Here is a 26,621-nt window from a genome sequence, read left to right as displayed (position 1 = left end):
ATGCCATAGACTATTCACTATTGGGGGGCTGTTTGGGCTTCTGTGTAATTGAATTGCCAGGGCCTTTTTTGAATCCCACCCCAGGCCTGGAGCCAATGAAAATCCAAGCAGAATTCTTTACATAGTTACATAGTTACATAGTTACATAGGGTTGAAAAAAGACCATTGTCCATCAAGTTCAACCCATCCGAGTAAACCCAGCACACAACCTATACTAACCAATCTATACACTCACATACATAAACTATATATATACAACCAGTAATACTAACTGTAGATATTAGTATCACAATAGCCTTGGATATTCTGCTTGTTCAAAAACTCATCCAGGCCCCTCTTAAAGGCATTAACAGAGTCTGCCATTACCACATCACTAGGAAGGGCATTCCACAGCCTCACTGCCCTCACCGTGAAAAACCACCTACGCTGCTTCAAATGGAAGCTCTGTTCCTCTAATCTATAGGGGTGACCTCTGGTGCGCTGATTGTTTTTATGGGAAAAAAGAACCCCCCCATCTGCCTATAATCCCCTCTAATGTACTTGTACAGAGTAATCATGTCCCCTCGCAAGCGCCTCTTTTCCAGAGAAAACAACCCCAACCTCGACAGTCTAACCTCATAGCTTAAATCTTCCATCCCCTTTACCAGTTTAGTTGCACGTCTCTGCACTCTCTCCAGCTCATTAATATCCTTCTTAAGGACTGGAGCCCAAAACTGCACTGCATACTCAAGGTGAGGCCTTACCAGGGACCTATAAAGAGGCAAAGATATGTCCTCATCCCTTGAGTCAATGCCCTTTTTTATACAAGACAGCACTTTATTTGCTGTAGTAGCCACAGAATGACACTGCCTGGAATTAGACAACTTGTGATCTACAAAAACCCCTAGATCCTTCTCCATTAAGGATGCCCCCAACACACTACCATTCAGTAGATAGTTTGCGTTTATATTATTCCTACCAAAGTGCATAACTTTGCACTTGTCAACATTGAACCTCATTTTCCAGTTTGCTGCCCAGTTTTCCAATTTTGTCAAATCGCTCTGCAAATCTGTAGATGATGCTCTTGGCTTAAGTGGCCCACTGTCCCCGGAAGGCTTTGGAGAGGTTTCATTAAGCAGTGTTGTTTTAAAAATTAATTTCAGCTCCCATTATTCTTTGTAGTGCACACCTTCTATTATAGTAAACAATGGAGGTGCAAAAAAATCCCAAAAAAAAGAAAGCTAAAAAGTATCTGCACACTCAAAACCAATAAGTAAAAAAAGAAATGTTTTCAATACAAAAAACACATCATAACACGTATAGCCCAATGCATTTCAACCAAAAAAAGGGTCTTTTAATTTGTTCCCCTGATGAAGACCCTTTATGGGTTGAAAAGCGTTGGGCTATGTTTGTTATGATGTGTTTTTTGTATTGAATAAATTTATTTTTTTACTTGATTTTGAGTGTGCAGATACTTTTGGCTTTCTCCCATTATTCTTTAAGCCATGATGATCGGGGGCACTGCTACCATGAGGCAAGAGAAACTGAGAAACTCGCCTCAGACGGCAAAAAGCTGAGCTGCCTCGGGCGGCTCAGGGGCCAAAAAAGCCCCTAATGAAAATGTGTTCATATAACATATATGCTTTCAAGTATGATGTCCAGCATTTGGTTGAAGAACACTGCTATGGATGGATTATGTTCTAAAGAAATAAAGTGTACAGGACTGTGCTGAAATCTCATGGTCTAGCAAAACAAATTTCAATGCATTTCTTACCCTTTTTAGATTAAAATGACTATTTATTTAAAATGGCACTGTGATAAAGAAAACACCTAGGAATATATTAGTTGCTCTTTTGGTATTAAAGAACTGCGGTCATTCTTGAATTGTTGGAATATAGAAGAGTTCTTCAAGAAGGAAAATCTCAAGTTCTATAGATACAAACCTAAATACAATGAAAACACACTCTCTTTTTCAGTTTTTCCACTAAGTTCAAAATGGTTTAGATCAAGTGATTTGGGAACTGCGGTTGGCGTTTGATTTCCTCTGTGTTTCCGGGTTTCAGTGAAGCAGTTTTTGCACCTAGGATGCACCTGGTCATCTAGTTTGTGTTCCTTGGCCAGTATTGTACCATGCAATTGTAATTAGACACAGTGACCCTCTTAACATGGCTACCCATCACATGCTGCCATGTTTCACAGCTGGGAAAGTGGGGTTTGAAGGTTTTCTTTGGCTTTCTCCAAATATAAATATGTCCAGATGTAGGAAAAAGACTAGTAGTTGACTCATGAGGCAATGTGATATTCTTCCACTGCTCAGAATCCCTTGTCGTTCCGTTTCATCAGGTTATGAAGCTTGTAGCATGGACCCTGGTTTGAAGCAGAGGTGTAATTATAAGTTAATGGGGCCTATTTCTAAATATTTGGGTGTTTTGCACTATTTGTTTGTTAGAAATGCACATCACTTTGGACCTTAGCAAGGCCCTTGCTGGTTTTAGGACCCAAATTGTGGATGGAAGTTTTGTAGCTTTTAGCAAGTATTCTCTAAATCAGGGGTCCTCAAACTTCTCAAGCAAGGGGCCCTCAGACTGTTGGGGGGGCCAGACCACTAGTGAAACTATGGCCCACTCCTGCATTCTCTCTCTTCCAGCTCCACCCTCCCACTACCTGCTACCCACTTCGTCCTCTGTCTTCCACCGCTCCTGCACTCCGTCCGTTCTTCTTCCCTCTCGCTGCCCACTGAGTCCTCCCTCTTCCAGCTCCGTCCGCCTTCCCAGCTCCCCCCGCTCCGTCAGTCTTCCCAGCTCCCTCCTCCCACTTAACGATGAGTCTTCTCTCTGCCAGCGCTGTCCGTTCTCCCTCTCAGTTCCACCATCCTGCTCCCCGCTGATTCCTCTCTGTCTGCTGCCAGGGGTGAGGACGCAGCAGGGGGCAGGGTAAATTAACTTGGGGGGCCAGGGCCGTAGTTTGAGAATCTAAATTGTGTGTAATCTGTCCTTACGTTTGGACCAACCATTCCTTATTCTTCAAGGGAATAGCCTCAGTTTTATGCCTGTTATATAACATTTTAATACATCACCCATGCACATTAAGACTTGCCATTGATCTAAAATATCTACACCTGTTTCTGTGAATTAGGTATTAAAATACATTGAGAGAAAGAAAGAAAAGCACTGTACTACATCTTACTTATCCTACTACAGTACGTCAGGCTGAAATAGTTTCATACCAAGGCTTAGGAACAGATCCAGTCATTATGGCTCTTTCAGTTAGAACTAAATCATTGTGAATTAGTCTGTAGGGAAAGCTAGCCTGGTTTGGCTACGAAGTGAGGCACGGGAGCCTTGGTCTTTTTCCTGGAGCTACAGTACTCTCCGGGGATCAATAGAACTTAAATAGTACTGTTAGCTGAGTGTGTGCATTTAGCTTTATGATTACGTGGAGTTCAACATTGCTTATAGTTATGTCTAAGGTTTCAAGCCTTATATAATAAAGAGATTATGAGACACTGACCACCGATTTATTCAGAAAAGTATTTAGAATGCAGAGACCTTAGCTTCTCTTTGATACTCTGCTGTACCCCCTCATCAGAATATCACATTTATTTCAATAGCAATAAATCTCCTTCATGGAAAATGTACATATCAAGCTTCAGGAAGAACTATATAAACTCATTTTCCTTGGTAACATTTTTTTTGTGGCAAAGCAATGAGGTGAAGTCCATTACTTGATGTTTTTCAGCATTCTGCCCCAAGGTGAAGCACAAAGCATCAAAGAGAACTTAACAAACTCATTAGAAAATGGCTTTGCTGCAAATGTTCCAGATGTCACTGACATCAGCAGTTCTCATCACTACATAAACTACAGTACCTTGGCACATATTGCCACCATGGATGCCCTAAGGTCAGAATCTGACCTAAAGGAGTCTATGGCAGGACAATGCTGATAAGACAGACCTAGCAGCTGTGATAACAAATAGCTTGGGAGTAAAATTAAGGGGAGTCCTTGTTCATGGGCCTTCAGTGTCACCTGTAGCCCCACATTTGCTGCTCTGTGAATCTCCGGAACACATTCGCTAATGAATGAATTTTGAAGTTGACAGAATGCAGTAGACCATTAGGTTGAAGGTTGTTGTCAAAAAAATCCTTTACCTTTTTCATTAAGGCTTGTAAGCAGAGAAGGTTTTTGTTTTTATTTCTTCCAGTTTGGTGGCAGATTGAATTGACCTGATGAAAGAAAGTTTGACTTGCCTTTAAGCTTGGAACCTCCAAAATCCTAATTTTCGTCCCTAACAAAACACCTTTACAGTCATCAGTTCAAGCCAGACACTTGTGCCGGGGTGTTGTCAGCCATGATCTAAAATTAATTTGCCTCTGAACCTTGTAGGAATGTCACATGATCCATATCCTAGCCATTCCTAATATGTTAGGCTGTATACATGCAAGTATACATACTAGTTATGTGTTGAAGATATGGTTTGCCTATTGTTTTAATTAAGAAATATGTATTGTTTTCTGGCACTGAACAAGTATATGAAACCACTTTCATTAGCACTTTCAAAGCAGCTGAAGAAAATGAATTACCAGTCCTATGAGAAGCCCCCAATAATGAGGTGCTCAAACGCTGCTGCTTAGAGAAGGAAGGTGTTTGTTAAAAAATTGATAGGGCAGCTCTGAACAAATTGCCCTGTTTATAAAGGAGAGGGGGGATGGTCCATGAAAATAGCCCAACTTTCAAATTAGTGCTTTATACTTGCATAAATAAGGAAAATGTTTGTTTTTTACTATTTACTGAACCCTTAAAACAAGGGTAGACAGACACTTCTATTTTAATGACACTATCCCTTTAATGTATTTTTTGCACATTAGAATTTTTTTTTTTGCTCTGGTTTAATACATGTATTTCACTCATTCTCTTTCCTTGCATGATGCTAAATATATCCCTTTACATAGTTGCACTGTTATTGAGCCCACACACAGTTGTGGTTTTACCAGGTGGATGTTCAGACATTGATTGTATTCCTTTATTAGTATTTCAGAAATAGATTCCTCTGTGGTGCAGAGTGTCAGACATATGCGCCTCAAGCATGGCAGACTTTCTGGCACAATGAAAGAGCAAATAAATCATGGTGTACTGTGCTTAGTCACTGACCAGGGCTTGTGCTGACAAAGCAAATTTAGGCGTAGAACAATATTTCCTGAGCTGAAAAATCCTAGCTTTGCTGGCAAGTTGCGTGCATGATCAGGAGTTACTATATATTTCTATATGAATAATATTATATGAAAAACAAGTCCTAAAAGTAGATGCAGAAAACCTATTTAAAAAAATGAAACAAAATTATTATATTTGGTCATGCATTTATTGAAAGTGATCCAATAACATAATCTGGGTTTTTCAGTCAATGGGATGACAGGTGTGAGTGAGACCCTGTTTTATATGAAGAACGGGGATACAGCAAAGCCTGATCACACATACAAAGCATTGTTGGATGTGTTTATTGGCTCCAACAAAGGAGGTGTCTCAGGAACTCAGAAAGAGTTGTTGATGCCCATAAAGCTGGAAAAGGTTACAAGACTCTCTTTAAAGAGTTTGGACTTCACCAATCAACAGTCAGATTTACAAATGGAGGAAATTCAAGGCTGTTGTTACCTTTCCCAGAAGTGGGCAATCATCACAATGGATCCCTGAAGGCCTGTCTCACATTGGCCAATGTCGATGTTCATGAGTTCACCATCAGGAGAACACTGAACAGCAATGGTGTGTATGGCAGGGTAGCAAGGAGAAAGCCACTGCTCTCCCCCAGAAATATTGCTGACCATCTACAGTTTGCTAAAGATCATGTGGACAAACCAGAAGGCTACTGGAAGAATGTTTTGTGGACGAATTAAGCCAAAATAGAACTTTTGGCTTAATGGAGGAGCATTACATTTGAAGAAAGGAAAACACTGCATTTCAGCATAAGAACCGTATCCCATGTTTGAAACATTCTGGTTTGGGCCTGTTTTGCTGCATCTGGGGCTGGACGGCTTGCCATCATTGATGGAACAATGAATTCTGAAATGTATGGGAGAATTCTAAAGGAAAATGTCAAGACATCTGTCTGTGAACTGTATCTCAAGAGACAGTGGGTCATGCAGCAAGACAATAATCCTAAATGCACAAGTCGTTTTACCAAAGAATGGTTAAAGAATTATAAAGTGAATGTTCTAGAATGGCCAGAAGAGGAAAACCCACCAACATCCAAGAGCTGAAGCTGTTCTCTATGGAGGATTGGGCTAAAATTCCTCTGAGTTAATCAGGACTGATCAACAGTTACTGCTGCACAAGGGGACCACACCAAATACTGAGAGCACTATTTACTTACTTTTGCCAAACGCAGATATGTTATTGAATCATTTTTTTTGCAGGCAGTGTGCTTGGAGGACACCATCTTGAACCCTTTTGGGTCCTTTTCACTGTGATTTGTCCACAGGAGTGTGTCCCGTTAAAGCTAATCTGTACCATGATTCAAATATTGCACTTTCCATGGCAGCAGAAATCACAGTGAAGGGAACCTAAAAACATGACATGTCATACATGGTGCTTATTATACATAGGAAATGGTGGTGGAGTGTCTGTTCTTTTGTGTAAAAAAATACACATCGTATTTGGAAAACTCAACTTTTTTTTTTCAATAGTGAAAAGGAAAAAGAGTGGCAAAGTCGAACCTAAAGGCACAGTGACAAAAGTAACTGGAAAAAAAATAACAAAAATAATTGGTCTGGGAAAGAAAAAGCCAAGTACCGATGAGCAGACGTCGTCAGCAGAAGAAGATGTCCCAACATGTGGTGAGTGCCTAGGGGCTTCTTTCGGGGCAGTCCTTATTACTTGAGAGGCTCATTGATAGAGTCTGGCAAATCTCCACTTATTCCAACAGTTTCATACAATCATAATCTCTTTTATTCCTGCTATGATATTGGCAAGATCTAAATATGCCCTGGTGGTGCAAGATATCATAGGAATGCTGTATATGTTAGTAAGGGAGAAAGGGGCCTTAGCCTGGTGTCCCCACTCAGTATTTAATCATTTACTGCCCTACGCGTTTTATGATTAAGTGTCTGTGAACACAAAACACGTAAGGTGGAACTCCAATGAAGTTACCTTTTAATCAAGAATGCTGCCTGAAGATTTGCTCAGTGAGTGCCTGTTCTTCAAAAAAGGGTTTGTCCACTGCATGTCAGAGATGCTCAGAAACACCCATAATTTTGCTATGTGCCATTACCTTTAGGGTAAAGACACACAGAGCTACTAGTAGCAGCTACTTGTCGTGGCTACTAAAAGAGGCAATGCTGATTATTTACTGATAATTGTAATAATACGTGTGTTTTAGCAGAGGCAATTCTCTGTATTGTCTATGGCAGGGGATTTTCTGGTGTAGCCGTGATAAGTAGCTGCTACTAAGTAGCTCTTCACCCTTAGTGATTTATGGCGACAATCTGTTTCATTGTAGTCATTGTCTCTGGAACCTTAGCGGCAATGCCATTTTTTTTTTCTGGTGATAGCTTTCATTTTGCATGCTCCACTTAGTGGCCTCGTGCAGAAACTTTTAATTAATAATAATTCTTGGAAAGAAATAAAATGAACAAAAGTAATTCAAAAAAGTGTTAAAATGTCCCTGTACCATGGCTATTAAGCTGGCATTGTGTTCCCAATTTGTTATACACTTTTGTCACAGTTTGTCACTGTTCTTACCGTGCATCCCATTAATGCCATTTTGCAGGATATCTCAATGTCCTGTCCAACAACCGCTGGAGGGAACGCTGGTGCAGAGTCAAAGACAACAAACTCATTTTCCACAAGGACAGGACAGATCTGAAGACCCACATTGTTTCAATCCCCCTTAGAGGGTGTGAAGTTATTCCTGGATTGGATTCCAAACACCCCTTGACATTCCGGCTGCTCCGTAACGGACAAGAAGTCGCCGTGCTGGAGGTATTGTTTTCTGTTTGTTTGATGAAAGGAGAATAGAGTATCTTTCTGGGCAAATCTCGGAGAATGTGTTTTCTTTAATAAAGGGTTCCCAGATTCGAGGGGTTTTTATTGCTTTCATTTAACTGTTGTTAGTTTTCAAAATGTATTTATTTTGTTAGGAATCCCTAGTTTTTGGATTCTGCCAAATTTGATTGCTAAAGGACAACAAAAACACTCCTGAATACTTTATTTCCCTGCAGAAGCCCCTCCTGTAGAATCACACCAACCCACACTGCTGAATACAGTCCCACTCCCCTATGACTGATAATGAAATGCAGACTAGCACCCTGGGCTTGGTGGCCTCTATGTCTGGCTAGAATGCACATTTATCTGATCTGGCCCTGACTTCATCTGTGCATTCTTAGCAAAGAGCTAAAGACATAAAGCCGTGTGGCCAGACATGGTGGCTACCAACGCCACTTTGCTATTTTGCCTTTTATGAGGAGAGCGAGGCCATATTTGGGAGTATAAGCGGTGCCGTTTGGGAGGTGTGTTGGGGACACATCATGTTGCACAATTCATGGAACATTGGAACCTTCATTTATTCAATTTGGCTGGCAGCATCTATGCTCCAGCTTCAATAAAACTTAATGTTAGACTTGTCCTGGGCTCACCAGGAGTCATTTGGTCTTTTTGGTTGCAGGCCTCATCCTCTGAAAAAATGGGAAGGTGGCTTGGAATATTACTGGCCGAGACTGGTTCCTCCACAGATCCTGGGGCTCTGCACTATGATTACATTGATGTGGATACAACTGCAAATGTGATACAGACTGCAAAGCAGTCTTTCTGGTAAGGCGATGATTTCGATTTTTTTGTTCTCAGAGTTATTTTGTAGTTCCGACAGAATTTATTTTTATTTTCAAGATGCTTTGTGTTGTTTCTTTTAGTCTCGAAGGGCAAAAAATCCCCCTACCTGTTTTGAATGACCAACCTGGACAAGTTCCCCTTTATTTTCCCCAGTGACATGAAGCCCTCCCTCGGAGGCAGCCCCTTCCCCCATACGTGCTCTGTAAAGTAGAACAGTGCAGTAGGGTTGATGGTCGCATCACTACTGGTGCTTAGGCTCCCTGGCAGCGATTGCAAACAAGGAGCACATGTAGTGGAAGTCAGGATGAGGTGCCCTCCACAGTCCTCCAAGTATAACAATACTTACATTTGGACAACATAGAACAGTGAAATACAAAGCACTTTCATTTTACATTAGATCTTGCATGTTGCACTTCAGAGCAGTTGTAGGAGGTAGTCAGCTTCTGTATCATATACTCCCTCCTTATCTGTAAGCCTGAGATACAAGCAGCAGTTATGGGTGGAATGGGGAACACCTGTGCCTTCCCTCATTGTAAAAGTTGAAGTCCTTAGGAAAAGGGGCCCCAGCCTTTTATACGCGTGAACCACATTCAAATGGAAAAACTGTAGGGGAGCAACACCAGCATAAAAAACTCTGGGGGTGCCAAATAAGAGCTATTATTGGCTATTTGGTAGCCCTTATGTGGACTGGCAGCCTACAGGGGGCTCTGTTGGCAGGTTTTTATGCAACCAAAACTTGCCAGGAATTCAAAAATATAATACACACCTGCTTTAAGGCCACTGGGAGCAACACCCAAGGGGTTGGGGAGCAACATGTTGCCCCTGAGCCACTGGTTGGGGATCACTGCCTTACGCTAATGAATAAAACGCAGGCCAAGAATCAGCCCCTACGCTGGCATAAGCCTTTCCCTGTGCCTGCACCCAGAGTCAGTGTGTTGCCCCGGGTACAGGCACACAGACTCATTTGGTACTAAAATTCTTGAGTATGCATTTTGTTAATAATATCTGCTCCATGTGCCTGCACCTGGGCTGATGCCAACGTAGGAGCTGCTTTTTGTCCTGTGTTTATCTGCATGCCAAAATCAACCCCGTGTTGCATTGGCCTTGGGATAGTGTCACACAAGGCATTTTCTCTGCCAGCCTAAATATGCCAGCGGAAAAACCACTGATTGGCAGGTATGCATCTGGCACAGATTTTGGCACAAATCTTAGCGGTTAAAGGTATTCCTTGATGAGGATTGTCCTGGCTGCACATTCATGGGGGTCGGACCTCTGAGTGTTTTGGTGGGGTTGTATGTCTGTCACCACTTTGTGTATGAGCCAGGGTGCATATCAATAATGAATGTTAGGAGTGCTGACAGGCGGAGGGCGTTATGATTGGTGCTGTATTCTGGCCGAGGGCAGTAGTCATCACAGTTCCCCATGTGCCTCTCTAAATAAATACATACATGCATTCAGGTTGGATTATAACAGTGCTTGGAAAGTAATTACCACAGGAGACCGTTTGCCCTTTAATAAAATCCAACCTCACATTGAATATTTGCTAAAATTAACCAGTTGGTTAATGTTTCATTTCCAAAATTCAATGAGGTCACGCTCCTTACGCTGTTTAATAAATCAAAACGATGATGGTAACAGCATCCAAGTTTGGCCACAATTACTGCTATCTCAGCTGATGGATGCTAACCATTCCTATTAGATTTAATTAAACAACTGTATTTATTCTGCAAACCCTTGAGGTGGTCTGGAATTTTAAGAAGACCAGGCAAGCGGCCAACCTCTTGAATATGAATTATGATGCATAGCACACATGCGACTGGAGTTACGAGAAACAGAAAAAGCAGAGGCAGCAAGAGAAAGCTGCAAAGTTTAACATTTGGGATATTACTGACTTACCAGGAGTCTCTTCTGACAACTTCATGAAGGCCCCCATGCTGCTAATGGATTTACCCATTATCCAGCCTTCCTTTGTACTGGTGAATCATATTTGCCTAAAGGTCCCCATACACTATAAGATCCGCTCGCTTGGCGATGTCGCCAAGCGAGCGGATCTTTACCCGATATCCCCACCTACGGGTGGGCGATATCGGGTAGCAAGTTGCCAAACGATCGGATTACAGTTGCAGCCATGAGGCAGTCGGTTCGGGGACCGCATCAACGAGCCGATGCGGTCCCCGATCCGACTGGATTTTCTAACCTGGCCGATCGATATCTGGCCAATTTCAGGCCAGATATCGGTCGGGCAGGCCGCTTGTTTCTGCCCATACACGGGCCGATTAGCTGCCGAATCGGTCCAAGGGACCAATATCGGTAGCTTCTATCGGCCCGTGTATGGGGGCCTTAAGGCACTGAGTTACAGAGGTATATTTAAAGGATAAGTAAACCTTTAAAATAAGTGAATGTATAATTGATACAGCTTACATTTATTCGTTTACATTCATTACAGTCAATATGAATAGCACCACCTTGGTCACTTTCCAACCATGCTGTTGTCAAGGAAGTTGCCAGGAAGTAGGGGTGATCTGATGTTCTTCTGGTTGTAAAAACATTAGAAACCTCAGTTAACTTTTCTCACATCTTTTGTAACCAGAAAAACATCAGAAAAGCCTCTTTAACAATTTCCTCAACAACATCATGTTCAGAAAGCGACCAGCAGGTGGCACTGTTACAAAATTCATTCATATTGACAATAACTTGTCCCTTAATATCTTGGAATTGAAAAATAAATAAACAATACATGTAAATTGCAAAAGTGCTTAGAATGTCACTCTTATCAATTTGACATTCACTTATTTTCAAGGTTTACTTATAAAGAGAATATATTTCTACCAATATATCAGTGTGAAATTGCTCAGAGTGCTGTTCTGAGCACTTTTGCAATTTACAGTAATTTTTTTTCATGATATTAGCAGTTTTACGCTGCTTATATCATGACACAGCAGTGTCTCCTGATTCTGCGGGGAGGGCCGGACAGAACAGCAGTTTTCTACTCTGCACTTAGCACCAGATTTAGATACACAGAAGGGGGTTGTGGGAGCACTCCAAGGCTAAATAGAGTATACAAGTACAATGGAAGTGCGACTGATCTGGCCAAATTGACTACAAGGATACAAAAGTAGAGGGGGATTGATCAATGCACATTCCCTGGTCCCCTGTTTCATAAGTAAACTATCTATGCTAGTGCATGTATTTAGAAAAAACGGGGTTTAAGTTACAAAATTATGATCATAAGATTGGTAAGCCACCATACCATGTCAAGGTAAACCCCGTATGGTGGTCCTATCTATTTACCTCTGGTCATATTTTTCAAAGGCTGGCACTCCTGTGCACTGCTGCCATTCTTGACCTGGGGGCTGGTTTGAGTCAGAGGGCTTAGTCCTCCCCCATGCCTTCAGCTTTTATAGAGAGAGATTGCCAAGACCACAGCTTGGTTCTACAGGCTTAATCCTCCCCCATTTTTTTAAAGGCATAAGACCACCATTAAAGGGAAGGGTGTGGGGGTGCTGCACCCACATGGACGTTTGGCCATTCTTCCTGCAGAATAACTCTGCTAAAATACATAGATACACAGAAGGGGGTTGTGGGAGCACTCCAAGGCTAAATAGAGTATACAAGTACAATGGAAGTGCGACTGATCTGGCCAGCACCAGATTTAAGCAGTTATTTGGAAAGGTTGACATATGCTATATATATGGCAACGCCCAAACACATCTCATTCTATTGTTCTTATTGGCCATATTTGAAGCATATTTTGCATTGCACGTCTTTTCCATTTGCCATTTATAGAAAGTCCAGCACTCTGTCCCACAAGTCACATTGTGCAGTAACCGAAGAGCAAACTGCAGATCTCAGGACTGAATACATTCTATAAGAAGCAAGAAGAGCTCTGTCTCTTAGAGGGCCTGCAGCCTAATTCTACAAAAAGATTAGCAACAGAATTTTACAAGCTCAAAAACTCCTTCCTGTGAATGTAAGGGGAATTCTGAATAAGCCCCTGCTTTGAGGCCACTGGGAGCAACATCCAAGGGGGTTGGTGAGCAACATCTTGCTCACGAGGGTCTGGTTGGGGATCACTGACCTATGGGATGAATGGGAATGTTGACTGTTGGACAGGTCTGCTAACTAAACATGAGAGCGCTCAACCTCACTTATGCTCCTATGTGTTAATTGTAAGCAAATTCAACCAACATTGTTCTAACATTGAGTGGAGAACCTTCTCAGCAGAGCAGGGGCTTTTATAGCAGCAAATGGAGGACCAGCTACCTTGGTTTGGGAACGAGATGTTGAATAGACAGTTGTCTGGATACTTTTTGCCTATATAGAGCATGATAAAGCTTAAAAAACTCAATTTCAAATGAATGCCAGACTGCTGGGGAGGTCTGATGGGCAATGGAACTGAAAGACAGAGAAGCTAATGGTCAGGAAAAATACAAAACAACCCATCCACATCCCGTCACCCATTAACACACTAATAGTGTAATAAGTGGAATTTCTGGGTTAATGAGGTTTCTAGGGTGTCAATGTGTCTTTGTACTTCTCTTGCAGCTTTATGAACAGAAGAGTAATCTCTGCAAACCCATACCGAGAAGCTACTACAAATGGCTACTCTTGTCCCAGTGGAGTGGCCCTTCATTACGATGATGTTCCCTGCATTAATGGATTGGTAAGTACTAAGCAAGGATGGCACGCGTAAAGCAACAAATCAATAGCAAATCCTGACAACAGCTAATGGTTTGCATTGACTACATGTCCAATAACAGGTCTCCATTAAATATACTGGACACTAGTTTATTTGTCAACGTTTAATAACCTGTATGTCCAACACAGATTTGTGACTGTAGTCATTTTATTATAGTTAAGTTTATGGGTGAATTCTCCTCTAGTATCAAAGACTTGTCACAAACATCTACTCTATGGGCTTTACTTCAACCTGAAGCATCTACTTTATGGGCTTTGTACCTGATGATGGTTTGATGGGTCTACTTTGAGGCTTTTGAATGCAGTGACTCTGTCCCACTGTTGCATGTTCTCTTTGCTAGCACTAACAGTATGTGTGTTGCAGTGGAGACCCGATGAGGACTATGAGACTTACCGTAACAGAAAGAATGGAGAAGAAGTACATTACGATGATGCAGACCTGTATGATAACTTGCCATCTCCGAAAATCTTTGCCCGCTATCCACCAGCCGATAAAAAAGCCAATAGGTTTTCTACTGATAAACTCCCTCCTAACCACTACAAATCTCCTGTCTCATCCAGTCTGTCTTCTCAGTCTGTCACTAACAACTCTGCTGTAGGGAGGGGACCTCTCAGTTCCCAGTCTCAGGTACAATTTATTGTTCTACACTTTTTCCCTTTTCCATCCTGCATGTTTGCTTTACCTCTTGCTCATTCGGTGTTGAAGCAGTGATTTGTAGCATTTCCCTAATGTTCCATCTCCTGTCTTCAGCGCTCAAATAACCTCAGCAATCTGTTTCTATAGCTGTTTTCTCAGACGTTGTTTGCGTGCAACTATGTGGTCATTCTTGGCTGATGTGCTATTCATCTCATATTATGGTTTTGGTTCCTAACCAGGGTATTTCGAGGTGTTTGCTGATACCAGGTATCAAGGGATTTTTGGGTTGCCAAACACAGGCAATATTCTTACCCTTCCTACCTCTGCCCATTTCAAGGGGAACTCCACCCAAACACAACTTTTTGAAAATTAAACACAATTTCAAGTAAATTTGCAATATACATCAATTAAAAAATATAAAGCCTTTTTATAATCTTTAATATAATAATATGGTTTGGAACAGTTCCCTAAGCCCCGCCTCCTGTTCCCCTGCTGATCTGGCTGACTACTTTGGAATTCATGCAGCCTGCATCCTCCCAATCCCACAATTCCCTGCACACATGATGTCAATAAGAAAAAAAAATCACAGTGCAATGCATTGTGGGTTATGTAGGTCCTACATGCTGTCTGTAAGCTGTGGAGAAGTTGTTACAATTTGTAACATCAATGTTTTAGCCCCTCCTCCCCTGACAGGATTCCGACAGGTAACCTAGTGACTCATTTACACTAGGTCAGAGTAGTTGCTACGGGTGAATGCCTTGGTATATATATATATATATATATATATATATATATATATATATGACCTAGTGTTAATAATTCGCCCCAAATGATTCCAATTATTACTTTTTGGTGCTTAAAAAACGTTTAGTGCTCTTATCTAACAGAACATAGAGACTGTGAAAGTATGGTTTTCCCTTTTCTCAAAGACATCCTTTGTCTTTGCAGTATTTTTTCCATTTTGAGAGTCATTGTACCCACTTTCCTTTGTAGACTGATTGTATGCAGTAAGGTGCCATAATGCAAGCTCACCTTTGGGGTTTAGAAGACCCTTATTTATAAATGATTCTAGGAAATGTATTTATATAGTATGGCATTGCCCAGGAACTCATACAGCCAGTCTGCAGTTAGCTTTTACTGCTTGATCCTAGTCACAGTAATGAAAGCAAACATCCTATTGGTTGGTTCCTAATGCATATGCTGAACAGAAGTTGACACTTTTGCAGTAATAAACAAGTGCTAATATATCAATTTTGTTCGCACAGGGTACAGATTAAAACTGGTTGTTGGATATATTATCCAGAATCCTTGAGACCTGGGATTTTCTGATTAAGGGATCTTTTCAGATTTGCATCTCCATACCTTAAGTCTGCTAAAAATGATTAAAATATGAAATAAACCTTGTATGATTGCTTTGCCACCAATATGGATTCATGCAGCTTAGTTACCATCAAGTACAAGCTACTGTTTTATTATTACAGAGAAAAGGGAATCATTTAACCATGAAATAAACCCAATAGGGCTGTTCTGCCCCCAATAAGGGGTAATTATATCTTAGTTGGGATCAAGTACAGGTACTGTTTTATTATTACAGAGAAAAGGGAATCATTTAACCATTAAATAAACCCAATAGGGCTGTTCTGCCCCCAATAAGGGGTAATTATATCTTAGTTGGGATCAAGTACAGGTACTGTTTTATTATTACAGAGAAAAGGGAATCATTTAACCATTAAATAAACCCAATAGGGCTGTTCTGCCTCAATAAGGGGTAATTATATCTTAGTTGGGATCAAGTACAGTTTCTGTTTTATTATTACAGAGAAAAAAAGGAAATCATTTTTTAAATGAGAATTATTTGCTTATAATGGAGTCTATGGGAGAAGGCATCCCATAATTCAGGGCTTTCTGAATAACAGGTTTATGGATAAGTGATCCTATTATAAGAATTTAGACATGCTGACACAAATTTGTTGTGTGTGTGTGGGGTGGTTGCTAGGGCTTTGCCCTAAAGTGGCCCTAATTGCCAGTTTTTTGTATACTTTTGGTGATTGTATATTTTTATCTAGGAGTCTGCAAATAATCTTTATGTTTTCTTGCATTCCATAAGAGAGTCAGCTCAGTGTGTCAATGCTCAATGTACCGACCAACTACCAAATAGTAACAATTACTATTGAATCTTCTCTCCCAAACAGCTGAAAAGCAAGAAGCCACCTGCCATGGCCAACGGAATTGCTGCAAAAGGAAGAATAAACAACAGCCAGCCGAAAAATGCAGCTCCAGCAGCCAACGTGAAACGCACCGCCTCAAGTAAGAGCACCAGCAGGCCTTTTGTCTTTATATATATATATATATATATATATATATATATATATATAATTAGTGTTAGGCACGTGTGGCCTGGCAGTCAGGTTCATGGCTACTGTGTGAAGCACACTTTCTTTTTCTTCTCTTTATAGAGTTTAGCCTCTATACATACGGGTGGAAAAGAGTATGAAGTGCCTTTTTGAATTGTGTAATACATGTGTATTTCATACTTCAAGGTATGAGTAGGCGGCTCTGGGCTCGCTGATACACGGCTAAGTGATGCCACCCTTAAAGCACATGGCTGACCGTGCCACTTGTACTTCCTTGGGATAAATGTGTTTATCAACTTCATCATTCATAGATAAATGTTATTCTACATCCTAGAATGCTGTATACCCTTTGTAAAGTGCTATGGCATATGTCAGATAATAACCCACCCCACACCTCCTGGTTCCTGTGCACTTAGATGCCGAGCAGTACAAATATGGGAAGAACCGGGTGGAAGCAGATGCGAAAAAACTGCAGATGAAAGAGGAGGAATTGCTGAGAAAGAAAGAAGCGCTACGGAACAGACTGGCTCAGCTTCGGAAGGAGAAAAGGGACATACGAGCTGCCATCGAAGCCAATGCTGGTAGGTTTTACCCAAGCTTTCTTGCTGCTACTTCTTCTAAAGCAGGGGTGTCAAACTCAATCACATAAGGGGGCCGAAATCTAAAACACAGGCTAAGTCGCGGGCCAAATTTTTTATTAATATACTTAGTAAGATACTAAGGGGCATATTTATCACAATGTGTAAAAAGTGGAGTAAGACATTACCGGTGATGTTGCTCATAGCAGCCAATAGATGCTTTGCTACTGTTGAAATCTGATTACTGATTGGATGCCTTGGGAAACATTACTGGTAATGCTTCACTCCACTTTATACACAGCATGATAAATATACCGCTTAGTCTTAGTTACTATGTGAGGAAAATGGAAATTGATCATGCTGGATGGTCAGACACACTCACCAAGGGCCACATAAAACAGCCGGATTTGGCCCCCGAGCCTTGTGTTTGACATATATGTTCTAAAGGGTTATTAAACTAGCCATTAGGGGGCACTAGAACAAGCCTTAACATTCCCACACTCATATTGTGCAGGTTGTCCTTGTAGAACATAGTGTTGAGTTTGACTATGTGCTCCCACAGGTTTGGGCTGGCCTGTGCAACACTAGTTGTGATGTTCTGAACCATTTGGTACTGCCGTATCATTTACATGCCTTTTGGTGTTATTTGCTCAAACCTGCTACCCACCTTGGTTTCACAGACCCCAAACCTGCTGTCTCCAGAAGCTTCTGTAATTGGTTATATGACTGTGGCAGGCTGTCATCCACACAACTTTTTAACTCTTTAACTATAGGAAGGGGGAGGTGCTTTTAAGGGGGTACTGTTATACCCTTACCAAATATTGCTGTTTCCTGCATCTGCCCCAAAGCTGGTGTTTGGGATGCAAAGATGTAACTATTTGTCCCAGTCTTATAATTTATAGTAACCAATCTGTCATTTTGCTTTCATGTAGCTGACTAAACTAGACTATTAAGAGCTAAATGCTGATTGGTTACTATTGATCATTGTATCTCTCAAAACCTTTGCAGTGTATTAACTCTGCCTCACTGTTTGCCGGCCTCAGAGATACCCTCTCCATTCAGTGGCTAAAGGAACATGCATCTCATCAACCCTCAGTCCTGGCATAATGGCACTGCCAACTCTTTAGATTCTATGGTCGACGGCAAGTAAATGGTTAAAAGCAGTAATCAGCTGAGCGTGCAATAGGGAAATATGAGTTTTTCTGAAGAACAGACTTTCTTTGCTTTTGCTGCCTCAGTGCTTACTATTTCGTTCCATTGAGCCATTAACTACAGGCTGTCAAGATCACCATTCAAACTCAACACTGACACCTGGTGGTGGAGAAGGGCAAGAGGACACATGCAATAGCGGTGATGAACCTTTTGCAGACTGATTGGCTTATGCCTGCAGTGTGCCATTGGTTACTTACCTGGCCATTGTGTTCAGCAGTACATTTTTGCTCATTTTTCTCTTTATTTATTGAAACTTACTGGGCATAGAGTTGCTAACGTCTGCCACAGACAACACTCTTTATTTAAAAAGGTATCTCAGTGCGGTCAACAAAAATGCCTCCGTGCAGTCATCATCCTGTAAATTCTACTCTAAAAGACTGCCTTTGTTACTTTTGGGTTTTAATTTGCTCATTCCTCTGTTTTCTTATTAGCTCAGCAGATCAGCAATCTGTACTTCAGCACCTACATGTTGTGCAATCCCATGGTGTGCCTATGCAGTGTGCTCAAGTGGAGGAGCATTTAATATTCTCTTATATAACTAGCTTCTTAGCCATAAAGCATGACACCTCTGCTGCTTTGTGAGAGAACAGTACCTATATAATAACAGCAAAAGCATTACCCTATTCACAAACAATAACCCAGGTGCAGTGGCCAATAGCAATCAGTCAACAATTAGGCCAGAAGAATACTACTTTCTATAATAACATTTTCTTCAATTGTGCCAAAATATAGTTTTGAGTAGATATTCCCTTTAAAGTGTTCAAATATTGGTGTTCATTGCCCAGTGATAATACCCCAACCATGCGCTGTGTGATTGGCAGGGAGGAAATCCCAGGTGCTGCTGGAAGAGAAGATGAAGAAGCTGGAGGATGAATGCAAACAGAAAGAGCGTGAGCGGGTTACCCTGGAGCTGGAGCTTACTGAGGTGAAGGAGAGTCTGAAGAAAGCCATGGCTGGGGGCATCACGCTCGGCCTCGCAATAGAACCCAAGCAGGGATCATCTCGGTCCCAGGTAATGTCATATACTTAATACATTTGAGAGAGTTTTAGCTGGAGAGAACTAGGGGCCACTTTTCCGGGTGTAATTTCAGAGCCTCCTATTTAGTAAGATAAATAAGTTCCCACAGTTGCAGCTACAGGTATAGAATCGCTAAACAGAAGAATATATATATTGTACCCTATGCATCTACCTGATGAATAAGGAATAGCATCAAAGAATATATATATATATATATATATATATATATATATATATATATATATATATATATATAAAAATATATATATTATTATTAACATTTATTTATAAAGTGCCAACATATTCCGCAACGCTGTACAATAAGTGGGTTTCATACACTGGACGTACAGAGTAACATATAAAGCAATCAATAACCGATACAAGAGGTGAAGAGAACCTTATATATAATTTCTATTGGGCAGTAACTGGACTGAACAACAAAAGGCACTCAAGTTACAATTTTACATTAAACTGCGTTGAAGGGTATATGTCCTTTTTAAACTGTATAATATTTACTGATGAGTCCATGAGAGGAGTTCAGCGCTTGTGCTGTCCAATGGAATTCTTCTGCTTGAGCTTGAGCTTTAGCTGTACACTTCTGATCCATACGTAGCAAAATACACCAACAATATACTGAATTCTGTGTCCTTTGTGGCAGTCTCTCAATCAGAGAGTTCCTGTTGTTACAGATAATGTCATTTTATAGGAGAACCAAGCGATTTTCTTGTATCTATTGAATATTGGTACCAGGGATATTGTGCAACTCCTCACTTAATGGGATTATCAATGGCACTAAGATCTCTGTCCTCCCCGATCAATAGGGCAGTAGCTGAGACCTATTGATTGACAGAGTAGCTTTTTAACTAATTACTTTAAAAGACGCTGTTGCTTGGGGTCTAGCTGGCCTTTATGTGTTTCCAGGGAAGTCAATGTGATAATGAAATCCTCTTGGTTTTGCAGTCACCGGTTCTAAAGCACCGCACGGTGGAGAATTCTCCCATCTCCAGCTGTGATACAAGCGATGCCGAATGCTCCCTACCTGTGAACAGTGCAGCCGCTTTAAAGAGACAGCCCTCTGCAAGTAACTCACCTGTACGGGGACATGTTTTGAGGAAGGCCAAGGTGAGAGATACTGTTTCATTTATAGGGGTATCATGGCCTTAACACCCACAGCACTTCCTATACACACAAAAAGGAGCCAATCAAACTGCTTTGTGTTCTAGCCATGGGGTTCTGACAGCTTGAGGGAGGCATGGAGGATAGGGGTTAGCGTTGCTACATCTCAACAGTAGGGTCTTGGGTTCAGTTATGGCTGGAAGGTAAAGCAGATTATTTTTATCATTTGGTTCACTTCACCATTCACTAAAACTGGGTGTCAGCATGCCAAGTGTCAAAATTAATTGCATCTTTCTGTATATTTATATTGTTTCATAAACACCCCCATATTCTGGCATAAGTGGCACTGCCCTTTGCTCTTAGGTCTGGGGAGAACCAAAAAATAAGAAGCAAGGTGCAAATTCAATAGGGGTTGACCTATCAACCCAACGTCAGTGTGAAAAGGCCATAGAAATGTATTTGAAAAACCCATAGTCCCAACACTTTTCAGCCCCCACACTGTTGGGTCTTGACTTTCAACAGATTGCAGCAGTGTTGACCTGGGCAGTATCTCCAAGCAGTTTGCATGTTCTTCCTATGTCTATGTGGGTTTCCACTGGGTACTTTGGTTTCATTATTTAAAAGTTGAGAAAGTTCTTATAAAAATGCAACTTTTTTTTTTTTTTAAGGAATGGGAACTTAAAAATGGCACATAATGAACAGGACTTCTGTTTCATCTGTAACCGCCTTAACTAGCATCGACCGAGGGACTGACCAGCCAAATGTTTGGTACACAGACTGATTGACAAATCTATTGCCGAAAAATCCATGTGTACTCGCATTGTGGGACAGCAATGAAAGGGTCAGTCTCAGCCAAACGTGGATGCAGCCTTCAACAGAACGCCTACCAATGTCTCTCCATTTGTTTGCTGCTGGTACGGTGTGCTTCTTCATCCGCCATTTCCTTATGTGTTTCTTACAAAGAGAAGTATTAGGTTTGATTTCTGTGCTTGTGGAAGGTCATGTCCGACATCTTCAAAGCACTGATTGTTGAAACATACCGTTAAGTTTTAATGCAGTCGCTCAACTTTTGTACTAATCGACTGTAATTGAAGAGGCTTTGCGTTATGAAGCTTCTGGTATTACAGTGACTTCAAGCCATTCCTGATACCAGCAGAGCCGGGCAAGCTCAATGCTGGAGATGGTGGAGACAGAGGGTTACAAACCATGATCATTATTCCATACGGGGTCCTTATACCCAAATGATTCCCACGTTGGTTCAACAAGCAACACTATCATGACTTGGCTTGTTTTGAAAACAGTGCAAACGGCAATAGGAAGACGGATCCTAATAGAAAATGATATTTGGGGAGTTCAAACCTTTTATTATCATCCATGCTCAGCCTTCACTATCAACCCTGCTCTCCAAGTGTGCTACCTAGCCTTCTAGATGCAGAGGAAGCCAAACAGCTCTTAACTGAATCGGTCTCCAATATTATTAACTAAGGGCACGTAAGGCTAAATTATAAATGAATTTGGAATATCCTACATCCTGCCAGCTTTTACACCACTCAGCACCTCCATTTTGTTATTTATGGACCTTTGTATACTAGATTCCAAATAAGTACAGTACCTTGGTGCTATCTCAACGTTCCAAAGGCGGTGAATCAGTTATACAAAGAATTCCAAGTGTTCAGAAGGATCACAGTTGTAAAGTCAAGCACAAAATCTCTTCTCCATATTCATTCCAAATTACTGTTGAAAAATGCAACTCAAAAACATTGCAATTATACAGATTATAGAATAAGTCCTAATGAACAGAGGAGCAATGGGGAAATGTAGTCAAAGTTGTAGAGGCAAAAACACTTGCATAAATAAGAACTTGCACATCGCAATATTCTTCATTAGACAATAGCACATAGTGTATTTTTTTTTATTAATTCCTATGAAGGTGGGTTTTTTGTTTTTATTATTTTTTTATGTTATTTTTGTTTTATCACATATTCCGTGTGCCACTGCACACTACAGAAATCACACGTGCAATTTTTTGAAGGTTCTCAAAACCTCTGTTGAGGAAAAGGAAAACATTGTTTGCGCAAAGTAAAAATGGTTCTCATTGTGCAAATGTTTTGTTACCATCTTCAACTTGTATTACATTTCCCGCCCCAATGTCTTTTGGTGCTTAGTGGGAGTGATGGGCACGGAATACCATGGGCAATGGGAATTATGAGCAGAGCATGGGTGGAAGTTGGTCATTAAAATTTGTGTCTAGATCTTTAATTAAGATTATTGGAAGGTATGTTAGCAGCCTTGAACTTCAGAGGACAAACTTTATCTTTAGGACAATGGTTGTCTGAATTTTTTTAAGTTCAAGACCCTCTTGGAAGTTCGGGACCCCCTTGGGCTCATAACAAGGGTACAGACATAGGAAAATATTGATGCATCAGTCATGCAGGAATAGGTCCAAAAATATCCAGGGCACCTTGTATCTCATTTTAGTTGACCTTCAAGATGGACGTTCAGGTGAATGTTGTGGAGAAAATAAGCACCCCAACTGACCTTCAGGCTGAGCCCTAACTGCCACTTCTATAGGCCAATGGGCCCACAAGCCCAAAATTAGGGAAAAAAATAAATTTTTGTTTCTATCCTCAGATTAAATTATTTATTTGTATATTTTCATTTAATGTTTATTTGTTTAATTTATGTCTGTAAATATGTTAAAGAATTTACACCTTCGACCTTGTTGTTGGTTTAGGGAAAGAGAGATATTCAGCAGCAGTTTATTGGCAGTGAGAAGGATAAGCTGGTGTTTGGGAAAATCTGTCAGCTTTGCGTATTGTGTCCTTAAGCACAAGTCAGAGGAACCTAAAGGAAGTCTGAGAATTCTGGGTTCTTCTACAAAAGAGATATATTGCAGCGGCTTTGTGTAACCATTTCAATTAGAAAGAGTTTTAATTATCGGACATAACTTTCTAGCAACGAGAAGATATTGTGCAGGTGCCTAACACTCTTCTGCAACACAATAATCTACATGGAGCTTGTCGCCAAGTGTGGTCTACTTGGAAACTAGAGGGGCGAATGGGACATTTTTTGAACCACATACAAAACAAAAGTCACCAGCACTTCTTAAATATTCAAAAATACATCGATATTGAAAAGAATAAAAGCAGCAAATAAAAGATACATGTAACGTTTCAGGTCTGTCACATCAGGAAATGATGGCTCTTCCTAGCTGCTGTATGGAGGGAACACAAATATCATGATTTTTTTGTCAAAAACATCAGGTATAATGTAAAAAATGACCTGACATGGTCCAAAAAAGTCATGAAGCAGCAACAAGAAACACATTTTGCTAAACCTGATTCCTAGATAAAGGTAAAAATATATTTTCACCAGAAAATGGAGGATGTTTTTCTCTGACCATTGGGAAATAAGGCCCTTAGCAAACTCCTGATATAGGGTCATAGAATCTGTGGTCCCAGTGATTATGATGAGATCGAGACACATATCCACATTAGCTGGCAGAGAACTGCCCCACCATTACACTTGGTTTAAATTATCACAGGGTAGATTTTAAAGAAAGGGTAAGTAGTTAATGGTCTTCTCTGACCATTTGGAAATAAGGCCCTTAGCAGACTGATGTAGGGTGATGGGAACTGTGCTCCCAGTTATTATGATCAGCTAGAGATGTATATCCACATTATCCTTAATGAATGTCATGGTGGAATCCATATGTTCTACTACTAGGGGTATGTTTACTAAGAATGGAGATAAAGATCACCTGTGATATTGCCTGTAGCAACCAATTAGGTCTTTGCTTTGATTTCTAACTTGTAGGTGACTGTCCAAATCTTATTGCTGATTGGTTGCTATGGGCAACATCACCGGAGATATTTATCTCCAATCTTAGTAAACACACCCCAAAGGGTTGTGTTCACTTCTTGGAACTCCCAAGTCAACATCTGATATCCTTATGTTTCATAGTAGAGGGTACAATGTTTCTTAGTTCACGTTTCAAAGAGGGTAAAATAATAAAATCTGCAAAGTTTTCACCTGGGGAACGTGACCCAACACATGCTTATTTTATTGCATTGAGCCCATGTGTATCCATCTATTACTATACCTTCATATGTGTATTCATATACCACTCTAGTAATAGTCATTTGGTTTATAAAGTCCCACTCAGAGCTGCCTTTAAAAGGCTTGGATAAGGGACAACGGCCATAGTCTTTGCACATAGTGTGGCCCTGGGCCCCTGATGTTATAACTGATTTTATTTTTAGTCCTTCCTTGTACTTGGGTTTTGTATTATTTAGATCTAGATCAACCTATACTATGAAATATAACTTCCAGCTTGGCTAAGGATTCTCGGAGTATTCCACTGGTCACTTTGACACCCCCCGACCGAATTATAGAGACGCTCATATTATATATATTGACACCGTGCTCACAATATATTTAAGTGTAATTGAATTTCCCCAAGGATCTCAGAGACCTCCTTAGTGTATGGAAAGTACCGGTAGGTTGGTATTATGTGGTTTTGCTAAACAAACAACATCATTGGTATCAAGGAGACTTAAAACCTTAAACCAGGGATGGGGGGAATTGGAGTAGAATAAATGGCTGCCACAGACGTCCTATCCCTGTGCTGTTTTATATGTAACACTTTGCACTCCTTGTTAGAGATTATTTTTAGGCATGTTTCACCCAATATGGGTTTAATGTCAATAGTTCAAGCAATGAGAGGTCCATTTGTTCCCTGCCAGTTTATGGTAAGGGCCACCATTCCAGCCAATCAGGCCACCAGCTGGTGTAGCCAATGATATATAACTTAACACTCATGCAGTTGAAAGGCACCTGAACTGAAACAGCACTAAAAGCCTATAATAGTCACTTGGGGACCAGTTTGGAGAGAAATGTTCAGGAAAATTTTCATATTTGTTTTGTTATTTTTATTTCTCAGTTCACATAGCAACTTGAGAATTCTTGAAAAAAAACAAACAATAAAGATTTCCATCCAAACACATTGTGGTCAGTGGTGAGAAAATGCTGGTAAGGGAATGGAAGAACAATTGATAAATATTACGGATGCACCGAAGCCAGGATTGGGCCTTTTTTGGCAGGGTTCGGTTTTGGCTGAATACACGGTCCAAATCCTAATTATCTTAAATTATCATAAGCTAATTAGGATTCTGTACGGTATCCATCAGGGTGGATTCGGGGGTTCAGCCAAACCCAAAAAACTGGTTTCGGTGCATCCCTGATTAATATGGATCTTCAGGAGAAAGCCAATTTCTTTCCAACATGGTCAAAATAAATGTGATTTTTGAAAAATCTGCCATTAAGCACCATTTTTGACTACCACTTTGAGGTTTTTGACTATCACTGGCCCAGTTCAAGCATGGTGGCCCTTTCTATGACTCACCGTCAGTCGGATCCAATGCAATATAGCAATAGGGGTGGCACTTTTGGTGAAATGCACTGAAAACAGTGACAATTCTACCTGTATGTTTTTGTACAAAGGCTAATTGTTATGAGAATATTCTTTATGTGTAGAAAGAGAAGAACTTTGACTGCAGTGATAAAGGGCGTGTCACATGACCCCATAGAGAGCCAAGGCTGCTCCATCTGCAGGATAGGGCCCTGCAACTGCCACCTCCATCTTCTGCTGTAGTTCTAATCCCAGTTGGCTACTCAGAGGCCAGCAGAAATTTGTATTTTAGAGAGAATTTTCCTTGTAAGCGTGCCATCTTTTTGTATCCTACTGATATTTTACAAACAAACAGTTTTAAATTGTCGTTTGTGTCTTTCATTTTTTTTTTATTTGTATGTGGTGATCACATGCCTATACGTTGTACGACCAATTGCCCTTTATGAATGTAATTATGACCTTTCTTGTATTTTTCAATAAAAATATCTAAAGTGAATAATTCTGTGAAAAAAAAAAAATGGCACGAAATAAACCAGAAGGTGCTGAAATTCCGCTATGTATTGACTGTACATAGATCCCTTTTATGGGACATATTTAATTTTTGAAATGCACATATTTTATTTAATAAAGACATGTCTGCTTCTTTATGATTAAAGTAGATTAAATGAATTATTGCTTTTTTTTTTTTTTTTTAGATTATTCTTTATAATATTTCTGTACACAGTGCTGATATGGACTTGCACCCACATGGGTGTCACACAATTATGTGCACTATTCATTCAGTAAATATACTTAAATATACTTG

At 40.5% G+C, this 26,621-nt stretch overlaps 1 protein-coding gene across 5 annotated transcripts in view; it reads left to right on the top strand.

Moving 5' to 3' along the window:
* The window catches only part of afap1 (actin filament associated protein 1), a 98,853-nt gene extending 72,239 nt beyond the window's left edge, over positions 1 to 26,614 (top strand). Inside the window, exons 9-18 of one of the 5 annotated variants that reach the window (XM_004911244.4) lie at positions 6,654 to 6,803; positions 7,736 to 7,947; positions 8,630 to 8,775; positions 13,339 to 13,456; positions 13,856 to 14,119; positions 16,321 to 16,435; positions 16,899 to 17,063; positions 19,094 to 19,284; positions 20,212 to 20,412; positions 21,075 to 26,614. In XM_004911244.4, the coding sequence (XP_004911301.1) occupies positions 6,654 to 6,803; positions 7,736 to 7,947; positions 8,630 to 8,775; positions 13,339 to 13,456; positions 13,856 to 14,119; positions 16,321 to 16,435; positions 16,899 to 17,063; positions 19,094 to 19,284; positions 20,212 to 20,412; positions 21,075 to 21,101 (1,589 nt within the window). In that variant the 3' untranslated portion in view covers positions 21,102 to 26,614. The remainder of the gene's footprint in view (positions 1 to 6,653; positions 6,804 to 7,735; positions 7,948 to 8,629; positions 8,776 to 13,338; positions 13,457 to 13,855; positions 14,120 to 16,320; positions 16,436 to 16,898; positions 17,064 to 19,093; positions 19,285 to 20,211; positions 20,413 to 21,074) is intronic. The other 4 variants (XM_004911245.4, XM_002938257.5, XM_004911246.4 and 1 more) reach the window with 4 other exon arrangements.
* The last annotated feature ends 7 nt before the right edge of the window (positions 26,615 to 26,621 follow it).

This window comes from Xenopus tropicalis, chromosome 1 (genome assembly GCF_000004195.4).
Source record: "Xenopus tropicalis strain Nigerian chromosome 1, UCB_Xtro_10.0, whole genome shotgun sequence".
In the NCBI taxonomy this organism is placed as follows: Eukaryota; Metazoa; Chordata; class Amphibia; order Anura; family Pipidae; genus Xenopus; species Xenopus tropicalis.
The sequence above is the reverse complement of the archived record's forward strand: the minus strand, read 5'-3'. Positions and strand labels throughout refer to the sequence as shown.